Raw genomic sequence first — 18862 nt, 5'->3', positions numbered from 1 at the left:
AGGGGCTGATGGATCCAGTGGATTTCCAGGCAGCTCTGGGGGGTTTTCTGGCTGATATGACTGGCACTCCTGTCAAAGCTCTGCTCAACAACTGGAACATCCAAATGGCTCAGGTTGTTGACGCAATCACCCTTGAGCGCTGTCTCCTGCTTCGTGGAGCCCACTTGGATCCCTGGTATACGCCAGAGCTTAGGGCGAGGAAGCAAACTGGGGATCGCTCTTACATGAGTAGAGGAAAACTTGGGTCAAATGCAAATGAACACTGGTCAAGCAAGAAGAGAACGGTATTTGAATATTCCTGAGTTCCCATACTATCAATCATTGTTAGGAAGAGTACCTCTTTTGTGAATTTACAGAGATAGCAGCCAAGACCAACCATAACCTTCCTGTCATGCACACCTCAGCACTAGCTTTCCAGGCAGTATGGAGATTTCTGGAATCAAAGAACCTAGCTATGGAATATTTTAAAACAGCAGCGAGGCAGAGTAGCACAACAAAATGCTTCACAACAAAGGTCTCCTGTAAACTGATCTTGGAGAAGATCCCAAACTGGCGGCAGTAGATCAACTGAATGGGCACAATGGAGGCAGAGAAGTAATATCAATTTTCTGCCATAGCTACCACTCCATAAGCTCTAAAATGTGTTTTGCACTATATTCAGTTGTGTTTCATCTTATTTTCTTCCATTTGTACTGTATCACTTAGGAAACATTCATACTTGCATTTGTAGTTAAAAAAAAATCCACAGAAAAACCAAATGTTTAGAACAAGCCTCCTATCATTGCTAGCATCAGCTCAAGTAAAGAGTGCTGGAGAAATTTTCCAGTGTTCTATTCAGAACATGGAAACAGTGATTAGTCCTACAAATCTGCAGATAACGCTCCTTCTTGACAGTATGAACAATAGACTCATTTTAAAGCAGAATGGCTTCCATTAGTCATTCAAAGGAACAAAACCAAGAAGGAGAGTCATGTTGCATGCAAGACAAGAATTTCAAGCTATTTTGTTTTAGATTAGTGATACAGTTCTGTTGGTAGCAGAATTCTGAAATTTTGTTTGCATCAGCAAAAGGCTGAAGGAGACAAATCCCAGTAAGACTCCTAGGACAACAATGAAAAATTAATAATTTTCCGCAAGAAACAGACAATACTGGGTATAATAAAGGAACAATCTTGAGTCAAGTCTATGGGTGCTTTGTATGTAAATAGTTCATATGTTCTATATAGGAAATGTGGAATAGAAGCAATTTGGAAAGATAGGAAGTGATGCAGAACACTATTTGTACCCAAAACTCCCCTTAGTCCCCCAGTCTTTGACAAGACTCAAGAGAATAAACTGAAAATGATTATGATTTGAAGACTAGGCCAATTGGTTTTAGTGGTTTTGCTAAGCTGGGTCTGTCCCATTAAGGGTCTGTCCCAAATTGATGTGCTTCAGGGATGCTAAATACCCAGATTGGGTTTGTATTAAAGTAACTGTTGCATTGAGGAGTTGGAAAAACAAATAGAACCATTCCAATGGGATATCATTAGGAACAATCCAGTTCGTTTGGGGTAGCACCTTTCATCAATGAGATACGGCAGGATAAGAAAAGAATTCAGAGAATGGCAAGAAACAAAGTTATAAGGAAAGGCTGGAGGAACCTGTTACACCTTTTAATATTAGGTATGTTTTTTTGCGTGTTCTTTTTATGGCTCTTTTGTGGCTGTCAGTGAGTGCATGAATCAACTTTCTGCTTTCTCTCCAGAAAACAGAGAGGTAATTTCAAAAAGTGACAGCACTTTTTGAAAAACAGCAGCTGTGATGTAGGTGCAGGGATGGAAAGGAAACCAAAGAAATAAAATGCATGCTGTATTTGCTAGAACTTAAAGAGCTCCCAGAATGCATGAGAAATGACAGAACTTGCTAAGGAGATAGTCCCTAAAGACGATTCCCAATGATGCTTTCCTGCAGCAGTAAACACAGGCCGAAGTAGGAAGGTACTCACTCCACATCCCACCCCCAAAATTCCCAAAATGTACTCTGCACAGGCCCAGATGGCCAATGGAAGGCCCCCAGTTACAGGTAAGCAACCTGCTGTGGTGGTGGGGGGGCTTCTGCTTTTCCCCAATCTTAAAACTATAGCAACATTAATTCCGTTGCAGACAAAACTGATTCCCAGTAGACTAGATCTGGTCTCATAAGAAGCCTGCTGGAATGTGGAGCAAAAGAGAAATAGAATGACTACAAGGGAGATGTTTCTTTGTGGGTGTCCCTTCTGCTAGATTGGCATCTGCTTCTGCCTACAAGGCCACAGACCAGGGATAAGAAAACTATGGCTCTCCAAATGTTGTTGGATGTCAACTTTTTGACCACTGGGCCATGCTGGTTTGGGCAGATGGGAGTAATAGTTCAACATCATCTGGAAAGCCACAAGTTCCCCACACCTACTGTAGACAAAGAGGTACCATTTGCCAACTAAGACAAATGGAATATTTGCACTGGCATGTGAAGATATAAACCTGTGACTGTGTGCATGCAGTAGCTGCGGGAGACCCTATTACAGAAACCCTTTTAAAGATTCAGACTCTCATAAATATGCTATCAGAATAAGTCAGTAGGAGTACCTATCTACACTAGTGATTGCATTACCTTTCAGAAAATATTACTCGGTATTCAATAACGGTATGTGAAATACCATATTAAAAATTAAGTTAAGGCATTTCTTAACAGTTAGATTGGGTGAAAGATTTTGGTGCTGATCAAGCATGCCTCATGTGAATCGGCCGATGTTTGCATAGTGATTTAATGTAAAGATCTGGATGCCATTCAAACGAGCTTTTTTTAAATATATACAAACGATAACTCAAGGATCTAAGCCATATTTAAAGCAATGTACAAAAAATACTTTAGCATTTAAAAGTGTTTCTTCACAATTCTTACAAAAATGAATGTACATTTTGATTTTGTCTTTAAAGATTACCTATGGAAGCAGTCCCGTGACAAGGAAGCACAAAGCAAAGCAGCGTGGTTTTCCCACTCAAGGCAAAACACTGCATAGTTAAGTCATTTGGCACTCTGGAAGGAGTGTATTCATCTTCTTCACTGTTTCCTTAGTTTATATGAATAGTTACATGGTCAAGGACTTAATATTTCATCCAAAACATGCATAGCCGTTTCATAGAGGGTTCTGAAAACAAGAGCAGGGAGCAGCTGTGTAAGTTACACAAATGACTGGCAAATGAAGAGTTTTCCATTAACTGAAACATCTGCTTACTATGACATTTCTGATACTCTTATGCAAAAGTATGGATGTCAGATTAAAATTAATTGCTTCACAGCACTATGAACTGGGTTTTGTACTGATTAGATTTATATCTCCTAGTCAAGGCCCCATCCTGGTGATCTTCCTATGCAGCAGTATAAGGTTTTCTGTACCGAAGAGCTTATTGGGAGAGCATTGAGCTTCAAACAAAAGTACTCTGTCTCATATCCCCATTCCACACTCTTGTGTACACTGTAATAAGAAAGAAACTTGCACAAGATGCTAACGGAAACAAGCCATGTTACCTTTGATGGATTCCTAAGATTTTAGAAATTTGATGCATTCTCACAATGAGAAAGATCCTGGGGGTAAAGTACTCAAAGTCTTTATTAGCTAGCTCCAAGTTTTAAGAACATTGTTTATTAACATTGAGAGATGTGGCTAAGTGTATCCATTTGCAAATGGCATTAGCTGGAATCTTTTAAAGAATTAAGTAACATACTGATCACTGAATCAAAAACCACTGATGCATTCTATTGTATTTGATCTCATCTTGCATGACCTAATAAGTTCAATATACATGAAGTATGGAGAAAAGCAGAAGCTTTGCTGCTAACATATAGCTGCATGTGTTGTTCAAAAACTAAACAAAAAAACCCCTTTAGAATTGCAAGAAAAAACTGAAACGCATTTCTTTCTTTCTTTCTTTCTTTCTTTCTTTCTTTCTTTCTTTCTTTCTTTCTTTCCATGCTCCGTGTGGGCCTCAAATAACTTATTACTCAACAAGATAGCTCAGTCGGGAGAGCACGAGATTGTGAATCTTAGGGTCATTGGTTGAAGCCCCACATTGTGCACAACGATTCGTGCAATGCAGAGGGCTGGACTAGATGATCCTCGTGGTCCCTTCTAACTTTGCAATTCTATTATGATACATAAGGCCAATGAGAAGATAAAATCTAAACTGCTTAAGACCAGACTGCTTCATATGGTTTTATGTACTATTATTGCAGGTGTTCTGATATTTTTAATGAATAGTGGTATATCAATATTTTTGCAAATAAAATAATGCATTACACACCAGCACTAGTATATATCTTTTCTACAAAGCAGAATGTAAACATTCCACCAAAGGTTTACCTTTCCATGCTGCTATCATCTTCCTTGATAATCTCGCTGTACGATGTTAACTTCCTCTGAAGGGCAGATGCTATATCCTTTATGTATGATGGCCTATGCTTACCTGCTGAAAAACATGATTATGAAAACTAGTGAGCCTTACTGAGAAACAGAAATAGATGGAACAGAAAAGGGAACTGAAACATTCCCCTAAGGTGTAAAAGTAAATCCACTAATCATGGCTGCACTAAAAGAATCCTTTCAAGCTAGCCATGAATTCAATTGGCTTTTTGAACAGAGGCAATAATTTGTTCTGGAAATCAAATAGCATTTTGTGAAAAATAAATACTACAAGGTATTTGCATTTATACAGAATCTGAAGTTTTCAGTAAGTGTTAGATCTTTGCCGCCCAAAAGAAACCTATTCAGGAAAATGCTAGCAATTTGGTTTTTTACCCCTTCTCCAATAATTTCTAGCATAGAATTTGCCCTTTAACTACCCTCCCGCCGCAACACACTCAGAGTTCATGCTTCATTCAGCTATCTATGACCTCGATCTCTCTCTTCTGGTTAGTCACAGTTAGGATTTTTACCCCAATATGAATCACTCAACATTTACAGTTGTTAAACCTCATTCTCCATTTTAACACCTATTCAAGCTAGCTTGCAGAGATTCCCTTGTAGCATTTCACATTCTGCTTGTATTTCCAACATCTCGGATAATTTGACATCATCTGCAAACTTGGTTACTTCCCTGCTCTCTCAACTTCAAATCATTTTTAACAAGTTAAGTGGCCTTGGTCCCTATACAGATCCTTAGGAGAGCCATACTTATCTCCCTCTCTTAGGTGAACCAGTTTACTTCCAATGCCTGCTTCTTGATCTTTTACTAGAAAGCTTTAACTAGCAAGCTTATTCTAAAGTCTTTGATGAGGGGTTGTCAAAAGCAATTCGGGAGTCCAAAAATCGGAATTAAACTTGTGCAGCTTTCAGTGATTTCAAAGTTTTGTTTTTACTCACCTTTAATTAAAGCAACAATGTACACAGTTGCTGCAATGCTGACAATTCCTTCAATTTCATCAGACTCAATGGACTCTGTTAACTCCTTTAGAAAAGATCTAAGAATGAACGGAATATGCATTAAATATACAAGTAAAGAGGGGGAAAAACAATAGCTTTCAGAGTTCTTAGGTTTAAGATCCTGTGCAAAACTCTTAATAACTTCAAGGTACTGATACCAAATCCATTGCTGTCACTTCGCCCTCCCCAGGAACCTCAGAACAGCTACTTCCTTTCTCCACCTTCAGCCCAGTTTTTTCCCCTCCCTCCTACCTCAAACTTTCCACTGCAGCCTCTCTAGGCAGACCATAGCCCTAATCCCTTTCCAAGTTAACTCCCTCCGTTCCAGTGTGTCTGGGTGAGGAGGTGGGCAAATAGGACAAAACACCACATCTCCATTCTTAGCATTACAATAATAGAATTCTCGAGTTGGAAGGGGCCATGAGGATCGACTAGTCCAACCCCCTGCAGTGCAGGGATCTTTTTGCCCAACGTGAACTCTCGACTCTGAGATTAAGAGTCTCATGCTCTACCTACTGAGCTCTCCCACTGCTACCAAATGTACAATTCCTGACAATTTTCTTAAAATGCACAAGCATTTAGAAACATAAAGTCACCAACCTAGTAGAACTAAATAGTCATATATATAGTTAGAGGGAGAATCCTTCTAGATGTAACCCACTGTGATGGAAACATAAGTAAAGATGACAACATCCTTTGTATAATTCAGCAACTCGTGTCTTATACAAAACTGCCTGTGAACTACACCCTATCTGGGTGAGGGAAATCAAGTACAATCATATTCAGCTTCTCATGTTGCATTTGAAAGTGAAAATGGCAAAATATTCAGTCTTCTAGGAGTAACGCACCACTGCCACCCAATACACGCTCACACTTTTCTTACTAGGAAATAGTTCTCATGAGAAAGGAAGTGCATTTCAACCCCAAGCTAAACTGATGACAAAGTATGGTTTTAGCAGCAATGGTTACAAGAAAGATAGATTTTAGATTCAAGGACTGTATGTGGCAAAAATGGTAGTTTCAAATGCAACAAGTTCCTGATCCCTGGAAACTGAACAGTTCAATATGAGCTCTAAAACTGTGTTTTTTAGATTAATGTTGTCAAATACAGAAATAAGTACAGTATATGAATAGAATTAAGTACATGAATAATTAAACAGGTTCTTAGTAAATAGATCTCCAGGTTAAATCAAGTATAACAGACTAGGGCATGTCATTTTAGAGGGAGAACCTTAATTTTTGCAAATTTCTTCAGTGAGTGGTCTTAAAACTGACTGTCCATCATTCTGCTCCAATACATGTACTTGAGAAACTGAAGCAACTTGGAAGAGTCTTTGTTCATCCATTTTGTTCAAGGAAATGCATAGTAGAATAGGCTTCAACTAGATAGCTTAAAGCCCGGGATGGGGTGGAGTGGGAATAACAGTAGCTTGCTTCAAGATAAAGGCACTGACTGGAGAACAGCTTGTCACTTACTGTCAAGGCAGAGACCACCATGTGGGGGAGGAGAGTTCTAAGGAGGTGGGGTCTTCTTTCCTCTCTCTGATACAGCTGTCAAACTAAGCCAAGGAACACAGCCCAATTGCCTGGGGTTGGTGGCCCCATAGTGGCAATCTACAGTGCATTTTGATGTGGGCAACTGCATGTATCCCGAGTAGTGATGACCAAATATGTATATTTAAAGTAGAACCCATTTTCCTGGATTTTTTTGATATTTTTTTTTTAAATGTAGGGTGGATCAACATTGCAAGCCTAAAATAGCTCTGTTTGTATTATGTTTGAAGAGTGGTAAAACTAGTCTTCAACATACTAGTACTAAATTAAGGTTCCAATAAAAAAGAAAGTATAACTAAATGCATTCAGGCTGCCATTACAAAGTGTAGGTCTGAAGGAGCTCTTACCAATTTGTAAAATAAAGGAAGGAAGAAACAAAAAGCCTAGCATAAAAGTTGGCTGATAAGACATGGAGATCTGCCAGTGGATATTAACTGCCTTTGTATCTACAAGGAATTAAAGCTTGGCTCCAGTTCATACTTACCCCATCAGCTCTCTCTTTAACATGCTCATGTAAAGCACTGCCATCAGCAGCCCACATCACACTCAAGGGTTCAACTGCATGGTACAGGGAAGGAAGGTACACTTGCTCCTCCGCAATGTGGGCAAGAGTACAAGCAGTGATGCAAGAAGAAATGGGGCTATCTTTTTTGCCGCATACATTTGGGAGGGTGGGGATAGAAAGAACTTACCTGACCACATTTGCTGACTTGTTCACTATTGCCATCAAAATACTTGAAAGTGGGGGGAGGTCTGAAAAAGACTTAGGTGGAGTCAGCTCTTCTGGAGTGGACGCCTAAAGCGGAAGAAACCCAAAGAGACTCTATTCAGGCAAACTGGAAGTGAATACACAGCAGGCAAAGAATTTTGATACTTTAAGTTTATGTAATATTCAACCAGAACCGGAACAGCCAGAGAAAGAATTACTAGATGTCTACAATTAGGATTTTAAAAAAGGAAAGCTGACAGGCGGAAGGAGCATTCAGCTCCTATTGTCTCGTTACTTGATACCGTTATTGAGGCAAAGCATAGAGCCAGCCAATTATTGCTCAGCCCCTTGCCATGAGTAGTCCTAGAATGTGTACTGGAGATCTTATTTAAATAAAAAAAATTATACAGTGGAACATGTGCATGCAGAACACCACCTAATAACAAAAGTGCAGTTTTTCTAAGGATTAGGAAGCCAATCCATTTTATGAGTGAATGAGAGGTCATGAGAATTGGCTTTGGAAACTGCCATCCCCTTGACAAAAGCAGTACTTGCTGCATGACATTATCTCAAACAGTACATTAGCAATTGTTGTGGCTTTGATAGGGGAATGCACATTAAGCTGTAACAGCTCTGAAAGGTCTGTTGCACCTGCTGGCATTCAGAGCAGTGTGAAGGTTGACAGTGGCTTAATAGTAAATTTAGGGGTCATAACAGGGAACATATGGCATAGTGCTTTCTCATTGGGTAGGAATGGGGGGGGGGTGTCCACTGACCAGCTTGAGGTCTGAACTGGCAGCTATCACTTGAAAATCTCATTCAAAGTACCATTACCAAGTCCTTCAGCTCTGTGTCCTTGACACAGCCCTTACTAAAGTGTGACTCTTCCAAGCACGCTTTTGCCGTTCGGTTGAGTGAATTCCACATTTGAATGAACAATGATTAAGTGAGGAAAAAAGTATGCATAGGAGTGTGTAATTGTTTTAGAGCTTTTCTAGCACTCATCATCAATGCAGCTACATTATTATTATTGGCTCTTGTGTCCTCCCAGATCTGCAACTTAACAACAATGAAGCTGCCTTTTCTTGGGGACTTTAGGCTAAGGTCTGGAGAACGGTATGAAATCACATGACAGCTCGTATGAAGCTCAGATCTGGCCTGTAAGCTGCCTAGATAGGAAACAACTTGGAAGCCATACAATTCATTAGCCACTCTGAGGTCAACCATGAAAATACTACTACTAATACTACTACTAATAATAATTTATTATTTCTATGAAAATGAAATGAAGACAAATTGTGCAGATCTGAACATATAGCTGGACTAGATGTGATGTTTCTAGAATTAGCCTTCATTCTACTGGTGTCCCAAGAATTTGCTTAGGTAGTGTCCTTTGTATGCTTGAAAACTGCCCGAACACCCCTCAGCATATTTCCCCAAAGCCTTGGTTATTCATAGGTCCTTGAGAAACTGGATCTAATACCAGTAAACATCTCACAGAAGAGCTAAGGCTTCGTATATACCCTGGCTGGGCTCCCTGATTGGGGTCCACACCAAACAAAGGGAATGGTAATTGTCAGGATTTCTTGCACAGAAGAGAACAAGGTGAATGACCATTCCTCCTCCCCACTCCCCAATATATGTCTGGCAAGACATTTATTTCAGATAATTTTGAGCTGCTAAAAAATATCTAAGTGGTATACAAAAACACAACACAGAAAACGTAAGTCTGTATAATAAAAACAAATGCAAAAAAACCACAACAACCCCAGTAAAACATTATTCTAAAAAACAAAGACAGAAATTCAGCAGCTGTGCTCCTCATCCAAGAAGCTAACTGTGATAGCTTTAAGATTTCTGGTGCAGCCTATGTCTCATTTATTTCTTCTGAGGGGGAAGCACAGAGCAACAGACGGCAAAAGCTAATAAGAAGATACAGTTTAAAATGCTTCTTTCATGGTTGTTAGCAAAGAACCAGGAGGGAAGATACTAGTCCCCATGTCTCACCTTACAAAAGGTCACTGACAGCATCAAAGTAATAATAGGGACCAAGCATTCCTTTAGCCTTTCAGTTTTGCAGAACATTCTACATTTTGCTCACTGTAATTTTGCGTGACGGATTACTGCCATGAGAACCTTCAGGCTGAATTTCAATTCCCATAAGAATGATAGTGAGACATGAAGCATTTCTAATAACCTTGAGGCCAAAATCTTTGACATGTAGACCAGTGGTGGTTCCCCACTTACAGCAGACAGTGGCTGCAAGTCTGGAAAGTATTCCACACCACTCTCTCCTTTTCTTCCCATCACTGCTGCTGCCACCTTTATACTTCTTGTTTTAGGTATTGGTCAAGGTGGGCAGAGCCACTCAGAACTCACATTTTCAGTTCAGGTAGAATCAATGCTTGTTAGAAGTCCCCCTCATCCCTGAACAATCTATCCAGCTTTTCTGAGTGGAAATGAACACATGTGGGCTTGAACATATTTTAAAGGCTCTTAGGAAGCAGAGTCCATGGAAAACAGATACTCCTAGCATGCTTCATAGTAGCAGTAGCTAACCCTGTGGTACACATTAGTTTGAACTATAGCTCCCACAATTCCTGACTCTAATGGCTGATGCAAGCTACAACATCTGGAGGGTCACAGATTAGTCACCACTCTAGACCATCAACTGTATATAAGATGGGTAAAAAAAAAGGAGCATTATTTAAGATAAATGAAAGGTAGTATGTTAACTGGCACTGGATTTTTGTTGTTATATCTAAACTCTTCCAAAAACTGAAGACAAGTCAGTTTCTCCAACAATAATAAATTTATGGTAAGGTTATTAGGCAATAAAAATGAACCACAGTTTTATAGCTGTAATAAAAAGTGCAACAGCAAGCAATTTATATTCACAAGAATAAGAACTTGGATTTATGGTGACATTCTTTTTATAAAATACACTGAGTATACAAGTTAGTACAAAAAATATATCTCAGCACCAATTCACTAATAAACCTGTGCATGATCACTTGATACCTCCCTTTCCCTTCATGCTTACAGAGCATTTTCAGAAAGAAAGCAAAACAAAGCCTTGTACCTTGTGTTGCAAGGTGTAGCCTGTCTCGACTACTGTTGCAGCGAGCAGAGAGGAAAGGACTCCATGGTGAACAGCTGGACAAGTCAAAGCACAAGACTGAACCACATGTACAAATTCTCGAAGAGGCTCCTGAACAGAATGAATGAACTAGAACAAATAAAAAATAGTTTTATATTATATTATAATTATGTTTATTTATATTCGCATATTCCCCAGACTGGAACACAAAAGACAATGTACACAAATTAAAATACAATTAAAATACAGAAGACATAAAAATATATAGCAGGTAATACAGTAGTTAAAAAGTAATTAAAATGCAGATAGTAAAAAAAGCACATCACTATTTAAAAACCTGTTGGAATAAAACAGTCTTGGAACTTGGAACTGTTGGAACTTGCCAGCAGAACAAGAGGGTCAGTCTAGCTTCTCTAGGATGGGAGTTCCAGAGTCCGAGAGCACTCTACCAAACATCCCTGTGAGGGTGGCAGGATCAAGAGAAGGGCCTCCCCTGAAGGTGTCAGAACGCGGGCGGGTTTGCACGGCAGAATGCGGTCCTGGGCCTAAGCTTTAGAAGTCAGAAACAGCCCTTTGAATAAACAGATTTAGATTCCTCAAGGATAACAATTTCAGAGAGAACAGGAGTTTAATCATTTGGGCATAGCTGCACAACTTAGAGCAGAGAAAATCTTCATGTAAGTCGCAGCAGCTTAAAAACATGTACCCAGTAACAGCAGTCTACAAAGAGGATTGAAGGTGAACTGCCTACTTTCATGTGGAAGAGGGAACAAGTCTCGCACCCAGTTCCAGCCAGCCCATGCAAGCAGTGCAGCATCACTAGATCGTTTGAGAAAGTGGAGGATGGAAGGAAGTACATGCACTTTCCCATGTTGGTACTATGACACAAATCTTAGAATAGTAAAATTAATTAACATGCTCCAATTCTTTGCTGCTTAGAAACAACCCAAATCGTGATCAACAGCCCAGTTCCAAAAGTCTGTGCAGAATTATTTTTCCAATATAGTGTTAAAAGGCTCAAGAAGAAACAGGGTCATGGATCCTTATGAAACTGAAACTAAGAATTAATGCTGACAAAGGGATTAAACAACCTCACTACGAAATGGAAATATAGGAGTCCAGTAGCAGTGAAAGTGGAGGTAACACATTTCTGGCAAGGTTGGTATAAGGAAACAGGTTCGGAATAGTGGCATGCAAAGCTTGAAGACACTACTTAAGCTAGTCCATCATCCTTTCACACTTGTACCAGCACTGAATTTCAGGCAAGCCCTTCATCAGAGACACAGGGGAGAAATCACGGCACCAACGTCTATGAAAGCTATTGAAAAGCCTGCTATGAAAACTAATGACCACTTTGTCCCTTCATTATGCAGTAATTTTGGTTGTCTGGGCAGAATGTTGGTATATATAAAATGTATACTGTTACTTCTTCCTTTTAACTGGTGTGCTTCTCTGCGTTTCTTTTTATTTGCAATGACCTCTTGCCTTTCATTGCCTTTCTTTAAAAGTTGGTTTAAGAGTAAAAGTAGGCATCAAAGGGACACACATTTCCTTGCTATAGAGAAAAATCAATACCCCTATATCTCTTTGGAGGCTATTCTCCCAGTTTACGGTATCTATACTCTTTTGTGCCTGGCCCATACAGCAGTGATTGTCAAACGGAAAAGTGTTCACATCACCTTAAAGGTTTCACTCCCCAATAATTGTAGATAGAATAAGTCATTCATTTGGCAAGAAACAAGCTGGCCAACTTCATATGCAACAAATACCTGGATTCCTTCTTCACGCTGTCTTCTGAGTCTCAGTGCCATACATTCCAGAATCTTCTGGAACATCTTCTGAACATTGTCAAGAAGCTCTTCCCAGTCACTGCTATCAGTATTATGGGCTAAAGAAGCTTCAACCATCTCTCTCAGGATACCAAGTATCATTGGAATGCAGACATAGCCTCTGTCTAAGCAAAGAGAAACCAAATTAACTATCAGAATTCAGATTTTAAGCTATGCCACCCCATATAACTATCAACTGTCTGTCTGTCTATCTATCTATTTATCTATCTATCTATCTATCTATCTATCCATCCATCTATCTATCTATCCATCTAATGGCCAATTAATTCCTGGAGGTTATTGATCCTATGATCTTTCAATATTTATTGATTTAATTAATTTATTGCATGTATATCTCACCTTTTTCTCCAAGGCACTCAAGGTAAGGTACATGGTTCTGCCCTTTTCCCATTTAATCCCTACAACAACCCTGTGAGATACTATGTTAGGCTGAGAGGCAGTGACTGGCCCAAGGTCACCCAGAAAGCTTCATGGTATCCAGGGAGCCTGTGGCACAATGAGTCGGTGTATCTGGCTGTTAACCAGAAGGTTGGTGGTTTGAGTCCATCCAGGGACAGCTGTGGGCAGAATTTCTGCATTGCAGGGGGTTGGACTAGAAGGCCCTCAGGGTCCCTTCCAAGTCTACAATTCTACGTTTCTATGGCTGAGTGGGTATTTGAACCTTGGCTTCCTAGGTCCTACTCAGTCACTCTAACCACTAAACCACATCAATGTTACAGGTATTCCCCACCAGTTTAGCTCCTATATGAAGTTTCAGTACCTTATGCACACTCTTTTTCTGCAAGGTAGCAAAACAGGATTTGACCTATATCCCGATCATGTCTCTTTCCACCCATGCCATGGATGCCATGTGTCCTACCTGGTTTCTTGCAAATGTGCACACAGAATGCCTATTCATCCAGAAACAAAGGCAGCCAAAGTCTACTCAAGAATAGGCTTTCTTAGCCTGAAACAAAGGGCTGCCCAAGTGTCAACTTAATGATATATTCAGAAGAGCATATAGTGAAGCTGCCAATTATGTGCATCAACAGAGTGGAGGCTGCTGCATAGACACTGTGGACATCATAAAGGACAGAAGCGAGGAGCCTCAGGGTGGGAGAATGACTGTGGCTCTCCAAGCCTCATCTCTGGCACTCAGAATCTGTCTCCCTAGGCCATATGTCCTCAGTGGCCTGGCCAAGCATTTTTGCCCAACTGAAAAGTGTCCATGAACTCAGATAAAAGCTCTCGCTTAGAGAGGGGCATGTGAGTGGGTTGTAGAAACTAGCCTACTGTACCGAAGGTAAAATTGACATTTGTTGCTCTGCCTACCACTGACCCGTGGTCCATGGAAGGCTGTCCAGAAGGCAATGCGGCTTTCAGACTGAAAAAGGACCCTCATTTCTAATACAGGAGAGGAATTGTTTTGGCTCTATGGCTTTACTATCCAATTAATGCACTCAGAAAAGGAGGTATTTTGGTGAAGTAGTTAAAAGAGCAACATCTTACTAGGTATATCCTGTAGGGTAATCATTGAACTGTGATTTTAGTATCTGTGCTGGATTTGCTTTGTTCTCTGCATCAGAGACATGTCACTGCTATCTAACTGCTTGCACAACAAACAAACAAACAAACTGCTTGCAGGCCCACCTCTGGAACTAGTACTTTCTAGAACTAACAGCATTTATAAAATTCATTTTAGTATCAACAGCTGAATTGCACAGTCATTATATAACTTATTTGTTATTACTGCATACAGAAACCTACTTGTATCAACATTGTCATTAGCTTACTACAATTTATACCATTTGGACAGAATCCAGTATTGTACAAGCAAACTTCATGATGTGAAGCCCCACTATATGAATTGGACTTCTCTCCTTCCTCTTGCAGCACCCCAAAGAAGATTGTGAGGGTTGCATGGAAGAGGAGAGGAAGGTAAAGTTCTACTTGCCCACAGATGGCATCGGATGCAACCCTTATAAATATGTATTTTATTACACAATATATGCTTTTTCCAATGTTGCTAATTTTCTTTTCTCTGGGATCTACTTTGTATGTTTACCTTGCATATTGGTGTGTGTGTGTCTGTGTATGCATGTGCATACACAACGTTTAAAGTACAGAGTTTCACAAATTTTAATTTTGGAAATGTGGAATCCTTGTCATGTTTTAAAGGCTTGTGGGCCAAACAATCTTAACCACACAAAATAAAAGGCAGTGTTAATTAGCCAGAAACATACCTGTGTGTATGATGACAATGGTCAAGTTCAAAAGGTGTGCTTGAAATTCTGAATCACCAAGGCCAACAGCTATAACATCTTTGCAAACTGTCAGGTAATTCTACATATGAAAAGTTGAAATCTATTAAAATTTTTGTGCATGACCAGTACTTAATATTTAGATGCAGTTATTAAGCATCTATTGTGATTAAAGCATGCTTGAGATTAGGAAATGGATGACAAGTTGTTAGCAAGCTAGGAAATATACGTTTAATTTTTAAAATTTCTGTTTAAACATTTTTGTCATTTTTATTAAAAAAAATCCACTATTCCCTAATGTCAGCTCATTTTTGACAGTTTTAATCCAAAAGAAGAGTTAATAGGCTCTTGCTATTGGATCAACTTTTATAGGTGAATAAACAAACTTTACAGTGCTACCCTTCAAGCAGAATAGCTGGAGGGCAGTTATTTTATAGACATAGGGAGTTTATTTATTCATCCGATTAGCTAATATTAAAATTACATGTTTTTTAAGAAGCCAGACTCATGTTTTATCACGCATTTCCTAAGTAAATAGCAGAAGTGTGCTTTGAAGGATTTAGCATCTACTGTACAGTCCTTTGTTCCACTGGCTGTTACTAGCACAACTCTTGAGGAACTCACCCTTGTAAAAACCAAAAATGAACGACAAAATGATCCTGCAATCGATATCAGACATCAAACCACAGTTAAGGAAGCTTAGCTATGATTTATCATGGCATCTGATCTGACATCTCATGGTCTGAAAGCCAGTCAGCAAATCAGAGTCTAAGGCCATGGTTTGAACAAGTTTCTGTACAATTTGACAAACCATAGGCATGGTAGTTAGTCTACCTCTTAAGGCTGTTGCGCCACATAAACAAGAGCACAGAGCTAAGGAAGAGAAGAGTAAGTGAAGCAACCGTGAGTATCTTGGAAGAGTGAGATAAAAATATAATAAAGTAAAAGGAAACAAATCATAGGTGAGCACAAGCAGCTCTAAATTATGGATTGCATCTGTGTTTCTCTGGTGTGAGGTCTAAATTGAGCCAGTGTGAGGTACTGCACTAATTCAAAATACACGAGAAAACCCCCACAACATGCACATACATTTTACCTGAACCACCAGCTGAGAGGTTTCACTGGGCTGTTCTATGTTGCCTTCCTGTTCATCTATTTCAAAAGCAGGCAGAATGCTACTTTCTATCCAAGCTCCTGCTTTCTCCAAAGCTGACAGGTACTCCTGCCCTTCAGAGGCAAACTGTTAAGATGAAAACAGAAGCACACAAATATGTGATATAATATATTCAGATTTTGAGAGCTATTGCTGTTCAAATGCAGAGCAACTCTTGACATGACAGTACCTTATATTGAAGATGTATATTTAATCTGCAATACAGACTGAAGGCTCTCAGTGCAGTTGCAGGGTAAAAGGGAGGCCTTGCATCAGATCCTCTACTAGAAGAGCCTAGAACATCCTGAAATGTAAAAATCATACTTAGGAAGAAAACAAGAGATTTTGAGGAGTGGAGGATATTTACAAGTACAGGTAATTCACATCTTATGCGGGGGTTACATTCCTGGCCATCACACACATAAGCAAAATAGTGTGAAGCTAGAATGATCTCCAGAACTGACAACATGAACCACAAACCAATACAAAAGAGGCTAATTGTTCATTCCATTGAGAAAATTACACTAGGCAACCTAGCTACCCAATTCTGATGATGCACTGGATGCTCACCCTCAAATAAAATGTTAATCCATACACCTGAAGTAAATGGCCAGTATCGCCCATCTGGCATATTGCCACATATTGACACTTAACCTAGTTTAAGTGTCGCTCCAGCAAGCATATATTAGCATGCATTGCATCATCCTGTTCAAACTGCTCCATTTTATTACAGAGCTTGCACAATAAGAGACAAAAAGGCTTGTGCTTGTGAGGAAATACAGACACATCACTGTAGTCAAGGTCTTTCTCATGGTAGTTCCTGTATTAAGTAATCTGCACAATCCTGCTGCTCCTTGCAAATGCAAAGTTCCAGGTTGGAGCAAATATAGAAGAACAGAAGTATAATTATCATATATCATTTATCTTTTGGAAATCTTTGACCATTATTATCAAGCAATGTTAATCTGAACTGACATAGTCTGATAACACTATGTATGCATTCTGAACAGAGATGAAGATTTTTACATCAGTTTGACCCACAATAAAAGATGAACTCTTAGGCAACATATGAAGGCTACATTTTGTTGGAATAAGTTGCTTCAAAGGTTTACTGGATGATTATGGAGCAGAGAAAGATATCCACAAGGTAGATAACAGCAGAAAACCTTATATGTTACTTGCGGGCATTAATTCAGATTCAGTGGCGTAGCGTGGGTTGTCAGCACCCGGGGCAAGGCAAGTAATTTGCGCCCCCTAACCCGTGGATTTGCGCCCCCTAACCCGTGGATTTGTGCCCCCTAACCCTAACCCCCAGATGTTGCGCCCGGTGCGGCCGGCCCCCCCTGCACCCCCCACGCTACGCCACTGTTCAGATTGCCATACAATACTGTGGGAGAGTGAAATCTAACCTTTGCAGCTTCAAGAGCTTTCAAAAGATGGTCCAGCTTCTCTTTGGGGAGTGACAGGAGACATTCCCGATTCATGTAATGAGTCAGCAAATACTCCATATAATCAAGCGCCAATTCTGGTTTCGACTCATGTGTCTCCTGGATACGTACTCGCCGTTCAGAAGTGCCATTACTCTAAATACAAAGAGAAAAGAGCTCCTTTATATTTTAACAGTAGGAAGAAGTCATTTTAAAATGTTAACTAAAGCAATGATCCATCTACAAAAGGTGCATAAGGCAATGCATTCAAAGCCCAACTTTTTTTAAAGTATAATTTTTATTATTTTCTTTTTTAACACAGTACAGTATTTCAAACATTACATTAACAATATACTCTTTGCTCTGCCGGGTTTCAAAGCCAGACTTTTAACACACCTCTCTTCCAACTGGTTCAGCAGTTATCCAATCACAGATTAATTCAAGAATGTGTCCCACTTTCCCCCAACGACACAGACAGTCAAGCAGGGAAGAGTATTGGTTTTCAGTGGCACCATTTTCCAGATTCTTCAGTTTAGAGACCACACCACAACTAGAAACAAATGCAAACACGGCACGTTAGCCATTTAAGTATATAAGGTTACCTCAAAAGCCTACACAACTTTTCAACATGCCTATGGATCAAAATAATCCTTACTAGAATCAAATCTGCATGGCACACAGTTGACAGGAAAAGTTTCTATCCACATTTGCAACTATAACTAAATACATAAATACCTGAATGTAGGAATAGCAGCAGGAGTCATGAAAGATGCAAGGACAATTATTGGTGACACACAACGATCATCCTAGGTTAAAACAAAGAACAGTCTAATAAGGAATTTCTAAACATTTGGTAAACAAGGCCACTTACAAAGAGAACCAAATGGTGCCCCTCCATTTTCACAGCAAGTTCCTAATTCATTAAGATTCTCCAAAAGTCAGGTCAAGAATTATTAAGCCTGATTCATATTGGTACATCTTGTATACTTGACTGCCACAAGTTTGGCCTACCTAGACTGTGCTACAAATATAAACTAGCAATGCTGTTAGATCTTATGTACATTTGGCTTGAATATGTTTACTGTTGTACTTCCCAGTGCATTTTTTACAGTTTTGAACAGCACGGAATAAAACGAATCTCTGATCATTGAGATCTATGAATGACAAACATTCCATATGAATACATTTATATATATAAAAACTGAAAGAGCATCCATGCATTTAAAGTTACAGCAACGTTATGATTTAATGTTTTAGAGCAAATACAGAGGCAGACCAATAACAACACATTTGCAAAATTTCCAACCCTTTCTCTTATCTACAGGATGTTGGATGCATGTACTGCAGTTCTTCAGTCTAATGATCTGTTATGAACCACCCTAGGATCCC

At 39.5% G+C, this 18862-nt stretch overlaps 1 protein-coding gene across 6 annotated transcripts in view; it reads right to left on the bottom strand.

Annotated features, from left to right (window-relative positions):
* Positions 1 to 2769: 2769 nt before the first annotated feature.
* The window catches only part of NCAPG2 (non-SMC condensin II complex subunit G2), a 35767-nt gene continuing 19674 nt past the window's right edge, over positions 2770 to 18862 (bottom strand). For 5 of the 6 annotated variants that reach the window (XM_083579299.1, XM_083579300.1, XM_083579301.1 and 2 more), the window contains exons 17-28: positions 18209 to 18279; positions 17870 to 18023; positions 17456 to 17629; positions 16237 to 16350; positions 15990 to 16133; positions 14876 to 14975; positions 12573 to 12757; positions 10786 to 10932; positions 7687 to 7790; positions 5381 to 5478; positions 4382 to 4487; positions 2770 to 3169 (exon numbers count right to left, since the gene is read on the bottom strand). In XM_083579299.1, the coding sequence (XP_083435425.1) occupies positions 3118 to 3169; positions 4382 to 4487; positions 5381 to 5478; positions 7687 to 7790; positions 10786 to 10932; positions 12573 to 12757; positions 14876 to 14975; positions 15990 to 16133; positions 16237 to 16350; positions 17456 to 17629; positions 17870 to 18023; positions 18209 to 18279 (1449 nt within the window). In that variant the 3' untranslated portion in view covers positions 2770 to 3117. The remainder of the gene's footprint in view (positions 3170 to 4381; positions 4488 to 5380; positions 5479 to 7686; positions 7791 to 10785; positions 10933 to 12572; positions 12758 to 14875; positions 14976 to 15989; positions 16134 to 16236; positions 16351 to 17455; positions 17630 to 17869; positions 18024 to 18208; positions 18280 to 18862) is intronic. The other variant, XM_083579304.1, reaches the window with a different exon arrangement.

Source organism: Podarcis filfolensis (assembly GCF_964270895.1).
Source record: "Podarcis filfolensis genome assembly, chromosome: 12".
NCBI lineage: Eukaryota > Metazoa > Chordata > Lepidosauria > Squamata > Lacertidae > Podarcis > Podarcis filfolensis.
This window is presented reverse-complemented; position numbering and strand designations above follow the sequence as displayed.